Source organism: Eretmochelys imbricata, chromosome 1, assembly GCF_965152235.1.
Source record: "Eretmochelys imbricata isolate rEreImb1 chromosome 1, rEreImb1.hap1, whole genome shotgun sequence".
Classification (NCBI taxonomy): Eukaryota; Metazoa; Chordata; order Testudines; family Cheloniidae; genus Eretmochelys; species Eretmochelys imbricata.
Genome location: NC_135572.1, coordinates 336765241 through 336790762, shown reverse-complemented (window position 1 = coordinate 336790762; position 25522 = coordinate 336765241). Strand labels below are relative to the sequence as shown.

General features: G+C 43.4%; 1 protein-coding gene across 1 annotated transcript in view; it reads left to right on the top strand.

Moving 5' to 3' along the window:
• Positions 1-25522, top strand: part of MAGI2 (membrane associated guanylate kinase, WW and PDZ domain containing 2) — a 1194001-nt gene that overhangs the window by 993568 nt on the left and 174911 nt on the right. Inside the window, exon 10 of the mRNA XM_077807869.1 lies at positions 15882-16517. Within this exon, the coding sequence (XP_077663995.1) occupies positions 15882-16517 (636 nt within the window). The remainder of the gene's footprint in view (positions 1-15881; positions 16518-25522) is intronic.

Sequence of the window (25522 nt, the reverse complement as noted above, 5' to 3'; positions counted from 1 at the left end):
AGCTTCCTGTTGTCAGTGTTTGGCATGAATATCTTACATTGAGGCATGTAAATCTTCTCGTGGAATTTTCATGGATATTGAAATTATATACGTACCAGGATACATTTTACAGTTTTCTTATAAAACTGTCTGCACCATTTTGTGCAACACAGGGTCTCAACAGCAGCATAATGCAGTGCCAGCTATGTATGAGAGGCATTCTCTCAGATAATTCTGGTCTCAGCAAGACACCAGGGACTTGTTAGTGTCTGGGATGAAGAGATGGACAAGCATACTCAGTTTATTAAAAGTGCTAGAATTAAGAACATATGATGTCTGGCCAGATTCAGAAACTCCAGCTGAGCAGTGGAGTTACAACATTATTTCTGGGAGAGACTTAATAGTTGACATCTTAAGGGCAATGGCTGGGACAATCCGAATTGCAGACATCCCACATGGGGCTCGTTTTGGACATCCTGTATTATGGTATACTGAGCACAATAAGGTGTACAGTGAGGCCAACATTTTCAAACTTGGTTGCCTAGAGTTGGACTCCAAAGCCATGTTTTGCCTGTGAAATAAATGGCCTGACTTCTGGAGGTGCCAAGCCCTGTCCACTCCCATTGAATTCAGCTGGCAGACTTTGAAGTCCATGAGAGTTGTTGTGAGTACTCAATGCTACCAAAAACCAGGCAACTTTTACTTAGATAATTAAGTAAACTAATGGGCTGATCCAAAGCCCACTGAAGTCACTGGAAGGAATTCCATTGCCTTCAGTGGGCTTTTAATTTAAACACTGTGATGCCAAGGTGATGGGCATTGTATAAGAAACTGTATAGATAGGTAGAACTTCATTCAACCATTTGGCTTTAATAAATGATTGCAAAATGTACAGTTTAGTTCATTTATTTTCCAGGGATATTTCTAATATTTAAAATGGGTAATACTACTAAAATTGGGATGGACTTTTTAACTGTAGATTAATAATATGAAATGACTACAATTATTTCAATCTAAATTTTTCATAACAATGAAATATATAGGTTCTTTTTAAATGTCATTTGGTTTGCTCAGTAATAATTTAGGATTCAGCCACTAGTACTTATGCTGAATAGTAGTTTATTTTGTGAGTAGTGACTTGGTAGTGAGTAGGTACTCCTCCTGGAGTAAAGTAACTATTCAGTGTAAGTAACATAGGCAGAATCAGTCCATTAATCATTTCAGGCCACCAGAAAAAAAATTTACTTGCTAAAAATGGTCAGTATTTACAGGCTAAATATATATTCCTGATAAATCCAAGGACATCTGGCATGGTACCATAGCCTCTTTTTAAAGGATCAATATACTTTCTCTTGTCTTTTTGTTTCCCTTCCTTCCCAGCCGTTTCTGCTGAAAATTAGTAGTTGCAATGAAGCACAGTTAGCAAGACCGCTGAAGATATTCTTCCATTGGTGACATCTGGCTCCTTGCCAGGCTTCACAGGCAGTTACAATGACTTCTTTGTAGTTACCTCATGCTTTATCGTACAGTTAAGCCTTTAGGCTGGTGGGAGGCTGTCTGGGCTACTTTTCCCTCCTGGGAGCCATTACCTTGATAAATGTGATGCTGCATGTTCAGAAATAAAATACTATACGTTCAGAAACAAATGTGTTGTAAGTTTTGACCTTTTTTATACAGCAAAAACAGTTTTATTTTTACAATAGCCTTCACATGTAGTAATGCATTTCAAAGTGATCCTGAATAGCTGTTTCAGAGTAGCAGCCATGTTAGTCTGTATCCACAAAAAGAAAAGGAGAACTTGTGGCACCTTAGAGACTAACAAATTTATTTGAGCATAAGCTTTCGTGAGCTACATAAACGTGGTATACATTTTTGCCTTGCTCTTCAGATCTACTGATGTCCTGTCATGCGGTTTACTTGTGCCAGGTTTTTTATGATGATAAAGTACTTCCTGTAAGGAAAGCCTAGACAAAATAGGCTTAGTTAGTCAGTAAATAAAAAGCTTCCTTAGAAACAGGGCCTGTTTTCCATTTTATCAGGTCTCTCCTGCAAATTATACATTGCTTTTTGTTTAAAATTCATTATATTTTTGCAAGGTGGCAGCTTTACCATCCATTTTATGCTATCAGATTCTTGAAGTGAAAAAACTGGCTAACTAGGCAGACTGTATGCCTGCTCATTGGAGCTTTGCAATATATCTTCTTTTTTTATTGCTTTACTTAGCCTTAATCTGCAATTTTTCACGTTTACCAGATCAGCAAATAATCAGAGTCTTTAGATTCTCTCTGAATTTATTTTATTCTTCCTTTCCAAAAGAAAAAATTAAATACATCTATTTAAATAGCTCTTACCACTATATGCAACATACAAAAGAAATGTAAATAGTTTCTTCGACTAATCCACATCTGCCTGACTGTAATTACCGGATGCATGCTGGTTAAGCACAAAATTTTTAAAAGCCAGCTTTTTAATTAGGCGCATGCATTGGGTCAGAGTAAAATTAAAATGGAGTTCTACTAAAAAAATTGACTGTATAAAATGGCACCTGCTTATTTAACAGATCTGATTTTAGCATGTATTTAAAATCACCTCTACTTACCTGAGTGGGGGGGGGGGAGGAGGAAATGAAAGGTTTTACTTTTTTTTTTTCTTTTACTCCTGTTAGCCCCCCAGAGCAAGCAAACTGGGAGAGTGAACTAGATTCTATCCTGCCTTGTACATCAAGAGTTCCAGTTGCAGGGCCAAATTTTATCCTCAGTTATATATGTATGCTATAAACTTCTGTAACCTTATTGGCTTTAGTGGGGTTGCGCAACTGTAATTAAGAGCAGAATTATTCCTGTGCAATCTTTAATATAATGCCTGGTCTACACAAAAAAGTTAGGTCAACCCAGATACATCACTCAGGGGTGTGAAAAATCCACAGTCCTGAGCGACATAATTAAGCCAACCTAACTCCCATGTAGACACTATTAGGTTGATGGAAGAATTCTTAGCAAGACCGCTGAAGATAGTTAGAAGAATTCTTCCATCAACCTAGTTAACTGCCTCTCAGGGAGGTGGATTACCTGTACTGACAGGAGAACCCCTCCTGTCAGCATAGGTAGTGTCTACACTGAAGCTTTGTGAGGCTCTCTCGATGGGCAGGTGTGACCGAAAGCATCCTTGTATTCACATGCTACATATGATTGTAATAATCCACCTGGTGAAGTATCATTTGAAAACTCATAACTCACTGGTCAATAGTATTGTGGTGAATTGTAGGTAGCAACGTTCTATGTAAAGTAATGAAATCCCCAAGTGTGGTGTTCTTAGCATGTGTTCAAAACCACACAGCTCTCTCCGGGCAGAAGTATCCTGAACAAAGAAATGTGTGTTTACCTCATTTTACATATAGGTAAGTCTGCGAGTCTGTCACAGAGGTAATGGAAGTCATGGATTCCGTGACCTTTGTGACTTCTGCAGCCGCAGTTGCTGGCTCAGGGGCTGCACAAGCCAGGCAGCCCCTGGGCCAGCACAGCAGCAGTTTGGGTGTGTAGGAGGGGGCAGAGGGTTGGGGGGGGCTTACCTCAGGATGGGGAGCTCCCCAGCTCCCAAGGCCCTGCAGCTCCTAGGTGGCAAATGGGTCAGGGGGGATTCCGCACTGCTGCTCGTGCCTACAGGCCCCACCCACAAAGCTCCCACTGGCTGTGATTCCCAGCCAATTGGAGCTGCAGCAGCCGGTGTTTGTGGCGAGAGCAGCGCACGGAGCCCCCTGACCCCTCCACCACCACCACCTCCCCCAGCACCCAAGGTACCCATGGACTGCCCCCCCACAGAGCACCCACCTGCACCCCCAGCCCATTTTAGTCACAGGTATTTTTAGGAAAAGTCATGGACAGGTCACGGGCCATGAATTTTTGTTTACTGCCCATGACCTGTCCGTGACTTTTACTAAAAATACCCATGACTAAAATCTAGCCTTACATATAAGTAGTAAACTGGGTCCTCAAGATAGCAGGAAGAGGAGATGGCAGGACACAAAGCAAATTTGCATTTCAGCAAACATGAGTGAGAAGGAAGAACATGGAGCATCCTATATCACCATAGTCCATGTTGCCTTCTTTTCTGTTTGAACAAACTTTGCTTTGAAGGGTAACCCTCAGAAGAATCCACCTCAAAAGTCACCTGGACTATAAAAGAAAGGGGCAGAAAACCCCAAGGTATCTCTCTCCCTATCTCGCTGTGTCACCTAAGAAGACAAAGGAACCTGCCCTTTGACTTTGGGCCTGGGAGGGGGAGTTCTTGACCTGAGAATTTGATCAGCCTTGTTGCTGGGATCATCTGGTAAGAATTTTACCTTGAACCAAGTCTCTCTTGTTAAGTTGTAGCTACTAGAAAGCGTTGTATCTTTATTTCTCTTGTAACCTTTCTGACTTTAATGCCTTGTGCTTGTAAAACCCCTGCAAGTAGTAACCACCCTGCAAGTACTGCTGACAAGTTGCCGGGGTCAGAACTGCTGGGTCAAGGCTGGAGCTATACACAGACACTCAGGGTGTGCCCTGCATGCTGTTAAGCTGTATGTGAATGGCCCAGGTTAAGAGCTACAACAGCAAAGCACTGTGAGGCACCCAAGGTTACAGGGCAGGCAGTGACACAACCTTTCCTGGGTCTAGATTGCATGTGTCACAAGGTTTTCAGCCAGAGGCAAATATTAGTGCAACAAAAGGTACTTTGCTCTTTGAATCCAACTAGGAAAATAATGTTTGCCAACAGCTGTGGAAAAGGGTGGAGGCCACAGTGCAATGAAACATGACTATAGTGATCCGACTATAGTGCATCTTTGAGGCTGCATGAAACTTGATGTAGGTGCTGGCACACCTGCCATCCACAAGTTAGTAGCAACTTCGCAGCTACATAGAGATTGATGTCAGGAGATCGGTAGCTTTCTCATGTGGAGGAGGCCGAGAGCACAGGATTTCCATGCCAGTCGCAGAAGAACTATTCAAATATTCTGATGAGCCACTCAGTGTTCTATTTTAGCATCAAGCAGAGCTGATAGCACAGAGCTTCTTCATAGAAGCAGCCATGGATTTATGGATCTCTCAGCAGCTCTTTCCATTTCACTGTGCCTGTTTAATTTGATGGGTGACTGCAATAATATTGTCTATTAGATAGATCTGTTTTAAAGCTAATAGGAGGGTCTAAAGTTTTAAGTATACAGCTCTCTACCAATCGATATCTGTTGCTTTTATAGATATGCACTCCTGGGAGATTATGGGCTGCACATTTTAGCAATTGATTCAACATTCATTTGTAAAAGAAGTAAGTTATACCTTGTTGTGGCAGGTACTTTTAATAGGCCAGTAGAAACAAATAGAAGGCATCCATCTTACTCTAAAGTCTCCCTTAACATTTGATTACAACTGAGGCATATCATTTCCTTTTAAAAAGTGATTAGTATTAGTAGGAAAAAGGACTGAGATTTTGAAAAAGGAAAATCAGGCCACTGATTTATGAGCCTAAATATGTATGTAGGAGTCTAGCTGTAATTACTTTTTACAAACGTATCATAGAGACATGGGACAAGCTCTATAACCACATGATTATTTATAGTTGTTTGCTTGAGTGTAAATGACTGCCAGGTGCAACACCCAATGTGAGCAGACCGTGTCTAAATTTCCTCATATTTTGATCTTCCACAGCATCTTAAAAAGCTATATCTGTTCAGGCAAACTTAAAGAATTATTTAAATGTAGGGCTAACTTCTGCTCTGTGACACCTGTAAAGTCACAGTAACTCCTCTAAAGCCAATGAACTAAAATCTGTAGTCACAACTATAAAATAGAGCAGAATCTGGCCCAGCAATGTTGGGAAAAGATAAGTACATGGCAACTGAGTATGTGGCTAAGCACACTTTTTGAGTAAACCTGCTTCTCCTTTGTTTTTATTTTGTTAGTTCCAAAGCATATATAGTGTGTGTAGATCATTTTTTAAAAATTATTTTAAATATACAGTTTGGGGATGAGAGTAGGAACAGATAAACAGTTAGAGGGAGGCTGACCAGAAGAAGTGAATTGGAAATATATCTGAAGGAGGAGAGCACTACTACTTGATACACAGGAAGAGGGAGGCTGTCCCAGGCACTGTGGGGATGGTCAGGGTGAAAGAAGCAACAGAGATGTTAATTGGAGAAAAAGAAAGGGAGTATCAAGACAAATGAGTAGACGCTCAGGTATAAAAGCTAGGATTAAGAGCAAAGGAAATCTGAGAGGTAGGCAGGAGCAGAGTGGTACAGAGTTGCAGAGCCAAATTCAGAGGTGATGTGCATTGACTTAGGCCTGGTTTACACTACACATTTAGGTCGACATAAGGCAGCTTACTTCAATCTAATTATATCAGTGTACACACTACTGCCTTGTCTCGCCGATGTAAGTGCCCTACTACACCAATATAATAACTCCACCTCCGCCAGAGGTGTAGGCTTTATGTCGATGTAATTAGGGCCACACAATGTCTCTGCAGACAGTGTTACTTACATTGGCTGTTGACTGTTTGGCTCTCAGCGCTTCACACTGCCCCCTTCAGTCGGTGGAAGCACTCCTGGGGAGGACATGCACCACAGACAGAAGGAGGAAGTGTAGACATCAGCCACTGGAGTAATTACTCTGGTGGCTGTAAGTTGACCTAACATAGGTTGACTTAAGTCTGTAGTGTAATGTAGTCTACACTGGAGCTGGAGGTATCATTTCCAGCTCGGATCCACATACCTGCCCTAGCTCTGGTTGGGCCGGCATACTAAAAATAGCACTGTAGCCATGGCTGCATGGGCAGTGGGACAGGCTAGCTGTCCTGAGTACAATCCCTTCTGAATCCTTAGCTTCCATCAAAGCTAGCATAGGTATGTCTACCTGAGCTGGAAATTATATCTTCAGCTCCAGAGTAGAAATACCCTTTGACTCCATCTTACTCACTCAGTTCCTTATAGCTAGTATTTACACATGCGCTACCAAACTCAGAAGGAGGCTAAATTAGGGTAACATACAGACTGAGGAACCATAAGGAGGCGTACGTTAAATTAGAGTAGAAACCATATTAATTTGTGAGTAAATAGCATCACTTTTAACTCCCTTAGAGATTGGTGTAAGTAGCTCTAAGGGCTTGTCGACACTTGAAATGCTGAAGCAGCACTGCCAACACCGACAGGAGGGATTCTCCTTTTGGCAAAGGAATCCATTTCCCCAACAGGCAGTAGCTAGGTTGATGGATCTAAGCTGAGAGATGTGGATTTTTCACACCATTGAGCGATGTAGTTAAGCCAACTTTATTTTCTAGTGTAGACCAAGCCTCTGGCTGTGTAAAGGGAGACTAAGTTAACTTAAATATTATCTCTGAATTCAGATCTTTAAGTCCAGGGGACTCTGAATACATAAGTCAGTCTAGAGTGTCTAAATTGGCATAGCAGTGGCAGAGGGGACTGGAAGAAAGTGTAAGTTAAACAAACTCAGACTTCCTTAGACTCACTTCTGAATTTGGCCCTTGGATTTTCAACCAGGTACAGGAATCTGTTCTTATAGTGATGGACATGTGGAATCAGTGATGGAGTTGGAATAATGAACTCCAGCCTAGAAAAAGAAATGACCCTTCTAGAGAATCCTCTCCATACTCCTACTTCCCCTACCTTCCCCTTCAACAAGAGATCTAAGGAGACATGGGCAGGTCCTGCAGCTTGTGGGAGAGAGAGGGAGAGAGGGAGGAATGGCGAGGGTGGGGGGGAACTAAATGGGGAAGTGAGACTAATGAATTATATAGGTGTGTATGTAAACAACCTCCACCCATTTTCACATATCAAGCCTCAAAGCTAGGCAAATGTTGAGGCTTGGTGCAAATGTTTTGCAGAGCCCTAATGAGAACTCCTCACCCTGGGAATGATTGTGATATCAGGAACCAGACTATGGCTCACTGAATGAATCACTGTGGTAGAATAAGCTAACTAAAAAGGAGAATGCTGCTATCTTTGTCCAAATGTACCAGTTATTATTACTAGCAGTAGGAGAGGAAATGCAGGAAAGATAAATGACACATTACTAGTCTTTCTAAAATATATTTTTAAACTTTGCCTGATTATGACATTGGCTCTTTAATGCTGACAAACAGTGCCTCTTGCTGCCAAATGCTGTGCTTCTCCACTGAGCAAACATTGCTCGTTCTGTGTTAGTTTTGTCATGTCACAAGAACCCAGGAGGCATGAATTTGAGATTTATGATGAGCAAACCTCAAAAGGTCTGGAAACTGGGCTTGGTTTGGAGGAGCTCCTAAAGCTCAGAGGTTTATCTAAATTACCTGAGATATTATCCTCCTTCAGCCTGTACCTCTTCTCCTGTCCCTCTGGGTATGGGTACGGTCACATTCAGCTAATTTTTTCTGGATTGGACTCAATAATTCATTCCTCCATTCAGTGTTTCTCCCCCGGCCCTTGCTTTGCATCTCCACTTTCTCAGCCTTCAACATTCCCTTCTCCATATGATCTTGTAACATGGACACCGTGAGTCTCAGAAGGTTTAGAAGTCACTGCTGCATCAAATGTTATCTTCAGATTGCATTAACTCCATGACTTTCACATCACAAAGGCAATCCAGAATACAATGCTCACCCATAGAAGCCCAAGAAACCTGAAAAGGGCAGCTGACCCAGCAAAGACCACACAGTCTTGTGCAATCTTGTGGTGATTGGTTTTGGTCCGGGTTTTTTCACTGGGGGGAAGATAGGGGATAGATAGATTCTGGAAATGGGGATTCTTATCCAAACCTTTCAGATTTGGTTCTGAATTTTGGCTGAATTTTTCTCGAGTTGTTCTTTTCCCTGGCAGTTTTGCCCACTGCTGAATTAGCCGGTGTGGTTTCCTAGTTTATGAAGACAATATTATTTTGAGGATTAGATTGTGACTAACCCTGCAAGCATGCATAAGGGGAAGAAGAAGATGGCACAAGATGATTTCCCGGCTCCTGTGGAGTAAATAGCCTTAATCCAAAGCCCTTCACTGCCTGAGCAGGAGGATAAAAAGAGAGGAGGAATGAAAACAGGGCCATGACCACCACATCTCTGTGCACTGGTCAGCAGTCTGGAAAGGAAGAAAAAGATGCATTGATACAACAGTTACAAGGGGGCTGCTCTGGCCCTCACTACTTGGAAGCATTTTGCCTGACTCTAGAATCTTGCAGAGGGAAGTTCTCACCTGAACGGTACTATGTGCAACAGTTGCAGAGCCAGATATTAGAACAGAAAATTCTATTCATGAGAATTTTGTAAACTTTCACAAATAAGGTGGATGGAATGGGTAATATGGAATTATTTCCAGAACAGTTCTAATAGGATTTGAAAAGATCTGTCCATATGAAAGAACAGTGCCCTTTTTTGTTTGTAAATTATTTTTATACAATGCTCCTCTTAATTGGAATGTGCTCTTTTAGGAGAGCTGCTTTAACAATACATATACTTGGAAATCATCTTAGTAATGATAATAAATTGTAATGACTTAGGATAATTGGGACAATATTAGCTGATAATGGGGATGCACTGGGCCAGCTCCTAGTATCTAAGTGGTGCTTAAAGGGACACTTGAACATGTCAACTTGCATTTTTTGAGCTGACTAATTAAAAATATACATTCTGATATTATTTGTATTATGGTGGCATCTAGAGGTCCACAACTGAGATCAGAGCACCATTGTGGTAGGACAGAAAAACAGAGAGGCAGTCCCTGCCTCAACTTGAAGTCTAGAGGCAAGACAGCTAAAGGGTTGGATGGGAAATAGACACAGAAAGACAACATGATTTTCCTATTGTCATGCAGCAGGCCAGTGGTAGAGGCAAGGAATAGACCAAGGTCTTCTGACTTCTAATTCAGTTCCTTGTCCATTAGACCATACATGGAACAAACTCAGGACCAGTGCATAAGCGTGATACCATCATGCTAGTTCATGAAACAGGAAGTACAGTTGAGAATCAACAAAACTATGAAACTGACTCTACACAATGTGCTGTCAAATGCACAGAGTCAACAAACTGGAAAAAAACCCAAAGAATATTTGTTTTTTCTAGTTACTTTCACTAACAACAATGTTAGGTGTTACTTGTAACAACAGCAGGTACAAACATATCTGACAGAATGGTGACTTTCAAGTTAACTGTCTCTTTAATCATGTGTTAGATATGTGACAGTCAAGGTCTGATCTCTTTTATAAAGTAGGTTGCAAATAAAGATTAAAGCAAGAACTAGATCACAAATAAAGATGAAACACAGCAATTGTCACTTTTATTCAGTACAGTATTTTGTTTACTTAATTTCTAAAAGGTCAGATTTAAAACTATAAATTGTTTGCAGCATCTGTGTAAGTGAGCATCATCTCTGTTCTCGCAGAGCTTCCTATGCATTTCTGTATAACTAAACTTCGTCTTTCAACCTGTATTTTAAGATGCACATTCATGCAGTATGTGTCATTCTCTGCATATTATTCTCAAACGTTTAAACAAAATCTGTCAGCATTTGCGTGCTTGGCCCCCCTTTGAAGAAATCTCTACATGAATTACCACTTATGCATGTGAATTTTAAAAGTATGCAATTAACTGCTGTCAGGTTGTTAGTCTGATCACGTGTGAACTGACCAATTCATTTTTACATACACAATATTCTTTCCTTTCCCTGTAGTGGCAACTCGTTTTTTCCCTCCACTCTCTTGATTAGATCTGTGATGAGGGTGCTTCCAGGAAACAATTTCATACATTAATTGAAAGCAATTCCAGTAGCAAAAAAATTTTTAATTTAATTACTGAATCTTGAGGTACCATTAAAACATAAAATTGATAGTGCATATTATTTTAGCTCAAATAATTAAGCTATGTATCTGGCAGTGAACCTAGAGCTATCATAGTTTATTGGTATATAACTTAATTGCAGAAAGATAAAAATATTGTCACTTACAACACAACTGTAGCTTGATGATTATTCTGACCACATAGCCATTTTCTGTGTTATAAAAGATGCATGCCATTTTAGCTTTATTGAAGACGGAAACAAAAATAGGCTAGTAAGTACTTTGGCTATTGTGTGGACAAATAAGTTGCTATTTATTTTAATCCAGGCTCTGGCCTGTAGGTTCTACCATAATATGAATATTTGTTGATAATCACCAATATATTGACTAGTCCTGGTCATGGGAAGACACCTAAGTCAACTGAAACTTATTTTGAACTACTTTTCTTCGGTAGAAAAGGGCTGCTACATGAGCAGAGTGGAGACCCGTGAACCCAATGTTGACTGAAAGTGATGAGGCACAGTGGTTAACCATAAAAAGTTATCATTTGGCAATAGCTCGCACACAGTGATATTAGATAAACTTTTGCCTATACTTAGAATAGGAAATAACCAGAGTAACCATGTGATATGTGGTAGCAAATGGTGACCTTTAAAGGCAATGGTAGAGGTCCCATTCAATGCAAGATGATTATTTCTCACACAGAAACTTACATGCCCTGTGAACTTTTAGCCCATCGGCATCCACTCGACCCCTCCTGCAGACACAGGCACCGCAAAATCTGATATTGTTCAGATTAAAATGTTCCTGACATATTCGTCCTTTTCCTAATTGTAACTATCTAGTAATCCCATTCTGTCTCTGTCAAATCTGATACCAAAGTGGTGTATGTTAGATACAAAAGAGTAGATAGAGACTCCAGTAAAGAATTACATGAACAGCACAACTGAATGGCGCATCCAAGGAAAAAAATTAGTGGGTGTTTAGCACCCACCAGCAGGCAGCTTCTCCCCTTCACCCCAGCGCCTGCCAGTGGCCCCACCTGTCAACTCCTCCCCCTCAGCTGTTCAGCAGCATGCGGGAGGAGTTGGGGGGAGGGGGAGAGGAGGTGGAACTGGGCAGAAAGAGGCGGGGGAAGGGTGGGGGTATGGAGAAGGAGTGGAGTGGGGGCAGGGAATGGGGCGGATTGCGGGTTGAACGCCCCTGGGGCAAGGAGAAAGCCAGCACCTGTGGCAGGAGCCATTTGGAAGAGCTGTGATTGTGATATGAGGAAATCTGGTGATTAGTTTGAGAAGCACCATAGAGCTGTGACTGTGCTATGAGACGATCTGGAGCTGAGTCCCATTTCCTCTCCCCCCACCCCCATGTGTATGATCAAAGGAAAGAGATTTTTACGTACCTTGAGTTTCCAGAGTGCATAATTTCACTACCAAATTGTGTAGCATGTGGAAGTAGCAGTGCACTGTGGTTTTATTGCCAGGGGTATTATAGATAGTGAGAGGGGGATCTAAGCAAAGGTGCTGGGGGTGCTGCCACATTCCTGGCTTGAAGCAGTTTCCATTATATACAGAGCTTACAGTTTGGTTCAATGGCTCTCAGCATCCCCACTATAAAAATAGTTCCAGCACCCCTGGATATGAGTGCAGTCTGTGGATTTAATGTTGGCTAGAAGAAAGTATAATTTTAGGTGGTATCCTGTGTCAGGGGTTCTCAAACTGTGGGTCCAGACCCCAAAGTGGGTTGTTACCACCTTTGAATGGGGTTGCCAGGGCAGGCTTAGACTTGCTGGGGCCCGGGGCTGTAGCCCAAGCTCCACTGCCCAGGGCCGAAGCCAAAGCCTGAGGGCTTCAGCCCTGGGCAGCACAGCTCAGGGTCCAGGCCCCGTGACTAGAGGCTGAAGTCCTTGAGCTTCAGCTTTGGCCCCCCTGCCCGGAGCAGTGGTGCTCAGGCTTTATTCCCCCACACAGGCAGTGGGGCTTGGGCGGACTCAGGCTTCGGTCCCCCTTCCTGGGGTCGTGAAGAAATTTTTGTTCTCAGAAAGGGGTCACAGTGCAATGAAGTTTGAGAACCCCTGTCCTATGTGAAAGTGTAAAGAGCTTGTAAATCGGTCTGAGGTAAGTGTGGTATTCTGTTGGGGCTGTAGGCTCAGTGTTAGAGCGTAGGGGAAGTGTAGGTGACACTTGACCACTTTAGTGAAAAGGCAGAGTGGGATTGTTCTGGGTGTACTGGGGCATCATTCAAAGAGGGCAGAGTTAAGATTGTGTGGGCATTTACCTTAAACTCTGTATTTCCTGGTTTTCAGAAGTTTGAGTTTTATAACCGTGACATTCTGGAAGGGCACAAGCTATCACCAGCAACCTTAACTCTGTGATAACAAGTTTTATGCCATTTAATTTCCTATTTACTTAAGCAGGAAATATTTGTTGTTAGCAGTTGGTGTTCATTTAGACAGTTGTAATCCTCACTCAGGTTTTCAGCTGATGTGCTGCTGTGGTTAGCTAATAATTAAAAGAGCTAGCTTTTATATAGTGTTTTTTATTAGTTAGATCTCAAAGAACTTTACATCATCATCCCCACTGTACAAAGGGGAAACTGAGGCAGGGATAGGTTAAATGACTTCCCCAAGGCCAGCAGGATGCCAGTGGCACAGCTAGGAATAGTCCCAGTCCAGTGGTCTTTCCACTAGGCCACATGGTTGCTTATAGAATTTCCTCTGTGCACCTCCCTCCTCCTGTACATTTTGTTATAGTGGAGTAGAGATCATGGTTGTCCTTTGAAATGTTTGCAGTGTGTAGTTGCTTACGGGGCTGGTGAGAGAAATTTCATCCATGAAAGTCCCAAGCTCTTGGCAGTTTTATAGTACGGCAGTTACAACAACTTTCAGCAGGTGAGAGAAGACTGGTATGTCTTTCTCCTTCTCCATTCTCTGCCACACGTAGCACCACACTCCCCACCCCACCAACATTTCCAGCTCCCTCTCCCTGCCCATTAAGCCATTAGTTGGCACTGTAAGAGCCATTAACATGTAAGTTGTTCCTTGCTGTCTCCTGCCCCATGCAGCAGCATACACATATCCAGGCAGCAGTTTACCAGAGGCCTGCACACTGAGCACAGACTTTCACTCCCAACACTAACTAACCTCCAGCTGGAACTCTTGCCCCTGCTTCAGCCAGGCTTCCCCAGCCATGCCTCAGATCCACATAGTCTGCCCCTCCTCCAAACTGGGCCTCTCCCACACACCCCTGGCCAGTCCCTGATCTCAACCCTGCACATGGGGTGATATGTAACTATTCATTTTCTGGATTTTAGATGTATAAATTTGCATTACCTTCAGATCCCAGCTCACATGGAGGGGTAGGAGTGGGGCTTAGACACTGCCTGAGGAGCAGGGTCCTCCAGAGCACACAGTGGACCAGGAGAGGAGCTGAGAGCCCTACAGATCCCAGCACGCAGACCCCTAAACTTCTCTGCTATCCCAACCCTTCCCAGCTTCTCCTCTGCACTCCCCCTAAACCCTCCTCCTTATTTGAGCCCCCCCCACCCCTCTTCCCTTCCCTACCGCCCATTCCCATTTATCCCCCTCTCCATAATATTTTCCATCCCTCGCTGCAGACCCAAGCCTCTCTTCCCCTATTACCACCTACTCTTGCACCCCAATCATCCCTCCCCTCCCAGTGAGCATTCACATGTGTAATTTATTTGCTTTTCAAAAATAGTTTCAGCGCCTTCTGAATATTCTGCTGTACTCAGATTACATTTAGCCAAAATGAATAATAAATATATAAAAACCTTGAGAGAGGCAGATTTTTCCCAGATGTTTACAGTTCATTCTCAGATTTCTTCCCAGAGTTGGTTCACACTTCATGGTTGCAGATTTTGAGAGATATTAAGTGGCTTATTCATCTAAATAAAATTCATCTCTGAAAAAGAGTACCTGATGGAGATGAATACAGCCTGAAACAATAGCTATGTGATGTGTGAACTGCCATTGCGTACACCCAGGAGGGAAATGTGGAGTTGACAGGTGCCCCTGCCCATATTCTGCCCCTGTTCCCATCACTTACCCCTTCCCGTCTCCTTTCCCTGTGTCCTACCCCACCTGCTAGCCCTCATCATCCCTGATCCCCCAACCCTTCTCATCCTATTCCCACCTACTCTTCCTCCTCTAATCATCCTCCCCTCCCAGCAAACATTTGCTTGTGTAATTTCTTTTCTTTTAAAAAGAATAATTTCAGCACCTTCAGCAGTGCCAATATTACATTTCCCCCCTTGACAGAATCAGATTGGAGTAATATTCCTGCTTTTTGTTTTGTTTTACTTCAGATTTCTGCTCTAGGTAGGATTTCAACTCTCAATACTGGGGGTGATGCTCAGATCCAATGACTGTGCCACGCCCTCAGAGTGTCTCAGGTTTTAGGCTGAAAACATAGTTTTCCAGATAGCTGGCCAGACTCTCTGCACATGCTCAGTATAATTCATTAGGTGTGATATTAAGAATGTGAAATTTACAACAGGCCTAACTGGGGAAGCACAATCTTTTTGAAATAACATTTTGATTTTCCTTCAAAGGGCTGGTGGAAGCCATGAGCTCTGTTGAGGTAACTTTGAGCACTGGGTCTCTGGTGCAGTGATCTGAACCCCGGTTTGATTTCCATCTGGGAGCCAAAAAAGGTTGCCAGAATCACTCAGCTTTAAGAAAGGGGGTTGGGACTGTATCTCCCTATTCCTTTGGTCAAATGTTCCCAGCTTTGGATCACTATTAGAACCTTACACCACCTAATTTTTAAGGCAATCTGAATAACCATGTAGAGTGCAGAGCACGCAGACGAGCTGAGATTTAGACAAAACCCTTTAGTCTGAACCTTAATTATAGTAGAGCTGTTGCTCTGTTATAATTATTTCAGCATTGAACTACCCTTATTTATCTTTGTAGGCAGACAAATTGCAGCCGGGTATCACCTTTGGCCGATCTGAATATTGCTCTAATTGATTTTACTTTTTAGTAGAATTGTGATTTCCTATGTCTGATCTCATAAACAAATTCCATTCCTTTTGTGTCAATAGGAACTGAAGTTTTCTCATGTCATCACTATTTTTTTCTCTTTCTAGGTGATGTCATTGTCTATATTAATGAAGTTTGTGTCCTTGGGCATACTCACGCAGATGTAGTCAAACTCTTCCAGTCAGTTCCTATTGGTCAGAGTGTCAACCTGGTGCTATGTCGTGGATACCCTTTGCCCTTTGATCCTGAAGATCCTGCCAACAGCATGGTGCCACCACTTGCAGTAATGGAAAGGCCTCCGGCAGTGGTAAATGGAAGACATAACTATGAAACTTATTTGGAATACATTTCTAGGACCTCTCAATCTGTTCCAGATGTAACAGATCGACCACCACATCCCTTGCACTCCATTCCAGCAGATAGTCAGCTTGATAGCACATTCCCACCACCTGTTCATGATGATAATGTATCAATGGCTTCTTCTGGGGCCACCCAAGCTGAACTCATGACCTTAACCATTGTGAAAGGGGCCCAGGGCTTTGGCTTCACTATAGCAGACAGTCCTACAGGACAGAGGGTGAAGCAAATTCTAGACATTCAGGGATGTCCTGGTTTGTGTGAAGGTGACCTCATTGTTGAGATCAACCAGCAGAATGTACAGAACCTGAGCCATGCAGAAGTAGTGGATATACTTAAAGAATGTCCTGTTGGAAGTGAAACTTCTTTGATTATCCATAGAGGAGGTAAGTCTAGAAAGTCTGTACAATTACAAAAATGTATGTGAACAGTTCTAAATGATGGGAACTACTTATCCTTGTGTACTGGATTGGAAATGGGAGGAAAAATGTGCATATATAATAAGTACTGTAGGCAAAAGGTAACCATTTATTGTACATCCTTTTCTGTGTTTTGAAGCTGTAAGCATACGTCAAAATCTCCCTCTCTGTATAAGTGTAACACACTCTCCAAGGCATCCCAGGCCCTTTTAGCATTTAATAGTTTGGATGATGGTTGCCTGCAAGTTCTTAGGGTAATAAGACTGCAATAAGACTTCCTCCACGGGCCCATGTCAGCTGACTTGGGCTTATGGGGCTCAGATTGCAGGGTTATAAAATTGCAGTGTAGACGTTCGGGCTCAGGCTGGAATGTCTACACTGCAATTTTATAGTTCCGTAGCCCAAGTCCTGTGAGCCCAAGTCAGCTGACATGGGCTAGCTGTGGGTGTTTTATTACAGTGTAGACATACCCTAAGGGTCCCAACCCATCGCACTGCAAGGTTTAAGTATAACCCAGATGTGTTAGTTAAATCAAGGAGATCAAAATCAGAACAAATGTGAATTTATCAAAACTTAAAAGTATACTGTCAAGTTTGCTAGGCCATTTGACCTAAATTTTTCCTTCATTGAAAAACTGATGTACAATCGTTGTTTATTTTTGCCCCAAAACTAAAACTGTCAGTGTGTTTTTTGTGTATTTAAAAAATAGCAGCTCCATGTTCATGAGCAACCCTATAATAATAAACCTGTGTATGTTCTATTGGGGGAGAGAGGGTAGAATAGTCTGTAAGGCAACAATAGTAAGAACCAATTATTTTTAATAATCATAGAATCATAGATACCTGTATGGCAACCTTTAATTTCTTTACTTTTAACATTTTAGTATAACAGATTTATTTTTCCTGATTTCTTAATCCTAATGATAAACATCCAATGGCTATTTGTAAAAACATAAACTGAAGACTAGGACTGGTCCCTTTAATTAAAGTACACCAGTGGAAATGATAGCACTTACTCTAAATTAGTAATCCATATTCACATGTCATTAGATGTGCATTGCTCTGTGCTGCAAAACAAATAGATTAATGAAAAGTATATTTATAATTTTCCTTTTTTAGAAGCAGGAGGATAAGAAGTGAAATAAGTATTAATGTATGCAAATGACAAAAGTTAACTCAGTTAAAAAAACGTAGAATTAGAATTCCAAGGCCTATAAAGCCTAGTGCAAATCATGCCAGAGAAACCTGATTATTTTTTCTCAAATTACCGAATTAATGGATGGAGAAAATTTAGGGAGATTTAATATATGTAGGCTTCAGCTAAGCAATTGCTACAGTGTACCTCTCAGAATCATCCATGAAAAATTAATTGCCATTAGATTGAATGTGACATCTATTGCATGGAATGAAAATTAACTGAAAGACTGAGCAAAAGTAATGGTAAATAGCAATATATGAACTTGAAGGGAGCAAGTGATGACCAGGAGGTGCTATAGTAGTTGGGTTTAGGTCTGGTTTTATTGAGCATCACTATTAATAAACTGGAAGAGTCAGGATAAACCACACGTTGTTTTAAGTGGCAGATGATGATAAATTAGGAGGTATTGGGTAGTGAGAAATAGTATAAAGGGAACTAGAGATGTTAGAATTACAACAAAAAAGAAAAGGAGGATTTGTGGCACCTTAGAGACTAACAAATTTATCTGAGCATAAGCTTTCGTGAGCTAAAGCTCACTTCATCGGATGCATTCACTGGAAAATACAGTAGGGAGGTTTATATACACAGAGAACATGAAACAATGGGTGTTATGATACACACAAAAAAGGATTTACCACAGAAAAAATGCAAGCTAACACTTCTCTGGGGGAAAATTATCCAAAATATACATCTTCAATGGAAGAAGAGAGTGGAATATAGTGCTAGTGAACAGCAAATTAAATATGAGCTTATAATGCAATATAGTGGTTAAAATCTTCAAAGGCGATATACTGTGGCCCAGAAAGATGTTAGTCTTTCTCTCTCTGGAACTTACTCTTAGGCCTGGTCTAAACTAAGCTGTACATCAATCTAAATGAAGTAGGTTAAGTTATGTAATTCAATCTGTCATATCTTAAATCAATTTACAGGAGTATCTACACTATGCTATGTCAACGGGAGACACTCTCCCATCGACATGGCTTCTGCCTCTTGTTGAGGTGGATTACAAATATCGATGGGAGAGTGCTCTCCCATCAACTTAGTGCATCTTCACCATACCCACTAAATCAATGCCACTGCATTAATGGCAGTAGCGGCGATTCAGCATGGTAATGAAGACGTGCTCTTAGTCATTACTTTGACAAGCATGCACGCTATCCACCTTTTCTTCTGTCTATCAAGAGCTTGGCAAAGCAATGATGTAAAAGAGGACAACTGCCTACAAGTATTAGAAAGTGAACAGTGATGAACACCAAAGAGAGATAGAAGTTTTCAACATAGTAGCAGAGATACAAGTAGGAGTCATGGGTCAAAATAAAACAAATGAAAATTTAGGTTGAATGTCAGGAAACACTGCCTAGTGCACGTTCATTAGACTCTCAAAATGTCTCATACAGGAAATGGTGGTGTCCCCTATTGTTCTGAGTCATCCAAAGCAAAAATGGACAAAGCAATGGAGTAATTTAATTTGGGAAACAATCTTCTAGCAAGAGGATTATAAAATGTTATAATCTAACAGAAACGAGAGAGAAAGTTTCTGGAATAAAAATCGGTCTTTCCACCTCTTTGTTGTCCCAATATGAACAGAGAAACAGATTTTGTGACCAATTCAGATAAGATAACCTCAATGTGAAACACAGCCCTAGAAATATTTATCTAAACCTGCTATGATTCTAAAATATTTCATCTATGACATCGATGAAAACAAGGCACACCTCTTCATTACTTTTTTTATGCCATCTTTATTTCTTTATTGGGTGCATGATGACAGTTGAAAGATAGCCTCATTTTATTTCATTGCTCTATGCATCATGTCTTTAGCGTCTCATTTTTACTATGACTAAGCATAATGTACTATTCTTATTTATGTTATTTGCTGGAAGACAGAGGTTGTGTGATGCATACACCTATTGGGGGCCTTATCAGTTATTCACGCATGTTGACCTAAGGCCTGATGATTGATGCAATGGGACAAGTACAGTTTCAGAAGCGACTTGTCTCTCACTCTCTGGTCAAAAAATCTTGTCCTTATTCTTATGTGAAAAGGGTGGACATTGCTTCACAGATATATTCACTACAGGCATCTTCTGGTGAGTTATTCTATGGCATTGGCAAAAGCCTTTTGCCCTCGAGCTTAGAAGATCAGTAGCACGGCCTTTTAACGAAAATAATAAAGTGGGGGGAGAAATGGTAGTATCCAAAATGAAGAGTCTGGGAAACCTTTGGGACTTCCTTTGGATCAACAGTGAGGAGTGTGAGACAAGTCAAAAAGAAGCCAGTGTTTGACCAACTGGAGAGGAGTAAGAACTCCTGATTTTCCTGTGTGTTCACCTTATTACTTCTAAACCAGCATTAGTAATTCATCTGTTTGTCTGATATTGTCATTTCACAGATTTCCTACGCCTCTAGAGAAAATGAGATAGATCTACCCCTGATTTTTTCCCGTAATACTAACAGGTGGCCAGGTCAGCACATGCCCATACAAGCTAATCTAAGGAAGTGTTGTGGTGCTGAGGGACCACAGAACTTTTTATCGAGTACAGTAGGCAGCCCAGCTGAGCTCCTTCCTGCCTGCAGTTAAAGCTCCTCTGCTCTTACCTCCTTGCTGACCAGTTCAGCTCTAATTCTGGCTGGCCAATCTACCAAATCCTTCCTACACCTACCTCAGAAGTGCAGCCCCTCTCTTGTCTTGGGGCAGGGAGGAGAAAGTCATCCAGCCCATTCCCTTGATGAGACATAAAAAAAGACCTGAGGTTGGGGGAGAGAATATTGAAGGTAAAAAGAAACAAAACTTGACTTGGAGAATTAAAATCATGGTCCCCATCTCCTTGCTGGAGGGTGAGGGAAAATTGGATGTCCTCTCTTCTGAGACAGAGAGGCAGCAGGTTTGTATATATACGTGTGTAAAAGCATGGCAGAGTGAGTAGGGGAGGGAGTGCGTGAGAGACTGGAGAAGGAGACAAAAGAGAAAGCAGTGACAGACAGAGGGAAAAACAGAGCAGAGGGAAGTAAAGAGAATGTGGTGGAGAGAGAAAGAAAAATATTGAGAGACCATGACAAAGAAGGGAGAGAACACAGAGAAATAAAAGAGAGAGAATGGACTATTAACTCTGCAGAAAAGTTAGAATGCAGGAAAAGACACCGAAAGGGCAAAAGATTTTTGCAAGATACATGAGAACAAAGGGTAGATAAAAGGAAAAGCAGAAAAGGAAAAGAAGGGAAGAACAAAAACAAGACGGAGTAAGTATTTTATTCATTCATAGATATGCTAATGCAAATATACTGAAAATCTTGCCTGATTTTTTTTCTCTGTGTAAACACCCATCTGGCAAATTGAGAGGAATCAGATTTTTTGGGCTGCACAAAAAATATTACCCAGATTGCTTGCACTCACCCATCCAGTTTTGCTCTGCCACCTTCCCTTCCGCATTCAGCTCACACCTCATGCTTCTCCTCTGTAGCAACCTTCATGGAACATGGAGAGAGAAGTTCAGAATGCAGGAGGGAAGAGTTCACAGGAGGCACCCAGAAGTCAGTATATGTGCACATGGATAGTATGTTAGCTGCAGCTCAAGCATCCGTGTAAATAGTTCTTAATAAAGCGCCAGCTTAGTTTTAAAAGTGCAAAGTCTTTTCATGATGTTATCCAGTACACAGTACATGAAATATAGTGGCAGTGGTTAGTCTGATGAGACCTACAGAAAGGAAGAGCATATGATTAACAAGCAAACAAACCGGTATTTGGAAACAGCAAACAGGCAGGAATGAGGGACTGAGACCAACAGGAATGCTGATTTTCCAGGTGGGAAAAGCCTTGCACGAACATGGAAGCAAAGGAAGTAAGAACTTTGTCTGTATATATGGCTGACTGTGCGTGATAAAGATGAGAAAATGAAGGTAAAGAGTACAGGAACTCCTCACTTAAAGTCGTCCCGGTTAACGTTTTGTTGTTACGTTGCTGATCAATTAGGGAACATGTTCGTTTAAAGTTGTGCACTGCTCCCTTATAACGTTGTTTGGTAGCCACCTGCTTTGTCCACTGCTTGTGTAAGTGGGGGAATAGTCCCGCTATTGTGGGGAACTTTCCTGCTTCTGCACTACCCTGGTGAAGTGGGCGAGCGAAAGGATCTGAGTCCTCGCTCCCACTTCCTTTACCCAGGGGCCTCCCTGCCCTTGAGGACTCCCCTTCCACTCTCCTTTCTGGCAGAGTCCTCGTAACGCCAACAACGCTGGGCCCAGGATTCCTGGGGGTCTCAACCCCGAACCCTGCTGTGGTCACCTAGGACAGGGGCTAGGGTGTCCCCACTCCGGGGTACTCTCTCTGCACTGGGCACTTCTCTGACCCACTGACCATTACATACAAGTTAAAGCAAATGCAAGTTATTTAATCAACAACTAATTTTAAAAAGAATAAGGAAAAATGGGAAAGGTTAAAGGAAACACATCACCCCGCTCTGTGGCAGGGAACATCACAAGCAGTGTCTCTGGAATGTCAGGGCAGTTCACAGTCTGTTCCTTGTAAGTCCCAGGCCTTCTTCTCAGGCTCTGGCTGTGCCGTAGGGATGCTGTGGGTTGGACACTTGCTCTGGTGGTGGCCACACGCTCTCAGGCTCTAAGTGGTAGGACCCTTCTTCTTAGTGTCACCCCCGCCCTGTCGGGGTTACGATCCAAGCCTGGCCTGCAGAGCCTCTTGGCTGAGGTGTCTCCCTGTGCTGGGCCCACTGCCCAGGGTCCCCCTCGCTCTCTCTAGCTGCTCACCGCACCCAGCTCCGGACTGCTCCAGCCCCAGCTCCACCACCCTGTCTCTGCACTGCTGCTGCTCTGCCTCCAGCTCCCTGGGCTGCTTCTTTGGCCCCTCTGCCTCTGGTTGCTGCAGCTCTGCTCCCAGGGCAAGTCTGCTCTGCAGGCTGCTTCTGTGACTCTGCTCCCAGCACTGACCTGCTTCGTGGGCTGCTTTTCTGGTCCCTCTGGATCTGGCACAGCTCTGCTCCCCAGCTTAGCTTCGGCCCCTGCTTTCTCCTTAGCTCGGCCCCACTCTGTCTGACCCAGGCAAATCCAGCTCACACGGAGGATGGGACCTCCCTTTCCTCTTGACTCCCTGATTAGCCTGCTCACCCTGTCATTCAGGCTGACCTGGAGCATTGGCCTCTCCCCATTGTTCCTGGGGGCTGTCAGTCTCAGGGTCCTGATTCCACATCGACCCTTGCCCCTTTTTAGTACTGGGAGCTAGCAACTAAAACACCCCCACTGAATGTTAGTAAGGGAGCAACAGTCCCCTTACACTTGCAGGAAGAGCAGCCCATTGGAGCTAGCTGGTGGGGGCTTGGAACCACGGTGGACTGGCAGCCTCCCTATCAGCTCCCCACTCCCCTAAGTTCCCTGTGCAACAACCGCCCAGCAGGCTATCAATTGCCAGCAGTTCAGCTGTCCCTCCACGCACTGCCATGTGCTGCTCCTGCCCTCTGCCTTGGAGCTGCTCCCTGAGACTCCTGCTTGCTGTGTGGGCAGGGCAGCTGCAAGGATGTTTCACGCCCTAGGTGAAACTTCCACCTTGCGCCCACCCCTCCACCCCGGGAGCCCTGCGGCAGCGCCCTACCCCCCCCCCCCCGACCCTGAGGCACCCCCGCTGCAGCAGCTCCCCGTCCTGAGGCAGCTCCCAGCCACCACCCCTCCACTCCCCTCGGCCCGGGGAGCTGTGCGGCAGCTCCCCGCTGCCCCCTCCCTCCCCTTGGCCCAGGGAGCCGTGCGGCAACTCCCCGCCACCCCCTTGGCCCGGGGAGCCATGCGGCAACTCCCCGCCACCCCCTTGGCCCGGGGAGCCGTGCGGCAGCTCCCCGCCCCAACTCACCTCTGCTCCGCCTCCTCCCCGAGCATGCTGCCACCGCTCCATTTCTCCCACCTCCCAGGCTCATGGCGCCAATCAGCTGTTTGCTGCCACCAGCCTGGGAGGGAGAGAAGCAGAGTGGGGCGGTGTGCTCAGGGGAGGAGGCGGAGCAGAGGTGAGCTGGGGCGGGGAGCATTTCCTCTGCGCGTTGCCCCCCCCCGTTACTTGCTCTCCCCCCGTTACCTCCCTATGCCCCCTGCCCCAGCTCACCTCCGCTCCACTGCCTCCCCAGAGCGCGCTTTTGGCCACCCCCAACCACTTGGCACCCTAGGCAACCACCTAGTTCGCCTAGTGGTTGCACCGGCCCTGTTGGGGGTGGGAAGAAGAGGGGGCCTAATGTCAGGGTGCCCCCTCCCCCCTGCTCCTGCACCCCGCTTACCCCATCTTCCATAGAGCAGGGGGGCACGGACGGAGGGAGCTGCGGTTGGGTCTCAGCTTGCTGATCTAATTAACAAGGCAGTATACTTCTGACCCCACTCTTCATACTTAAAGGGAAAATGCACATCTCTATCAAACACACACAAGGTGTTTGTCTCTGTCTCTGACTGCCCTCCCTCCTTTCCTGCTGCCTTGTAGAGTGTGAGAGTTAACCCTTGAGGGCTCAGCCAACTGCTAGTTCATCATTTAGCAGTAAGGCATTCCCTGGGCAATATCCCACCCTCTGACTCCTCCACCTCAACCAAGCTTCATAATCATCATCACTGTGTACCAATATTAAATTGTTTGTTTAAAACTTATACTATGTGTGTGTGTGTGTATATATATATATATATATAGTCTTTTGTTTGGTGAAAAAAATTTCCCTGGAACCTAACGTCCTCATTTACATTAAGTCTTATGGGGAAATTGGATTCGCTTAACATCGTTTCACTTAAAGTCGCATTTTTCAGGAACATAACTACAACGTTAAGTGAGGCGTTCCTGTATAGATATATAATTGAGGGGAAGGACAAGAATTGGATGCCAGGAATAATGCTGAAAACACTGGAACAGTTGATAAGAGTGTTTAATGGGTGACCTCGGACAGAATAAACCAGTACAGAGATACTCTGTTTTTACCTGAGACCAAGAAGTAGAAGAGAGAATAGATACTTACATTACAGAACTGATAATTCAGGCATCTATGTGTAACTTTGGAGATATTGAAGATTCCCTAATTAAAGACAGGATCATTTGTGGGACACATGAATCCAGCTTACAGGAGAGGTTGTTACAAGAGTCAGCTCTAACCCTAGAGAAATGTCTCCTAGATAACAATGTCTGCTCAACAGTCCAGGGAAAGGCTCATAACAATAACAGCCACTAGTGCAAAACAAGTACACAGGCTCAAGCTAAAGGAACCCAGGAAGCAAGACAGAGAGAGACTGACTAAGAATGCAGTGTACATACTGTGGAAAACAACATGAAAGGTGTAAAGAAAAATGCCCACCCTCTGGGCAATGGTGCAAAAGGCATTAGAAATAGAACCACTTTATGTCCCAATGCTGCAGCTACCCCAGGAAGGAAAATGCAGCAGTACATGTGGTAACTCGGGTAACTAGAGACGTCCAACGAAGAGGAGGGTAACTGCAGTGTCACTTTAGCAGATCCAGAGACTCTCATTGAACATGCACTGCAGAAGAAGGCACCCGGCCATTCAACTGCTTATTTGCAACTGCTATTAGATCAACGACCAGTTCAATTCTAGCTGGATTGTGGAGTCAGCTGAAATGTAGTCCCAGCAACACTGATAAGCATTAACATTAGACCGGAGAAATGTGACCCAGTGCTGGTAATGTATCATGGGTTTCTTATTAACAGTCTGCATTTGCCACTGACCTCAGAATGGCTTTATTGTACAAGAGATGTTATCACTTAGAATTGATAGTAGTTCATACACAGGAGTTTCAGC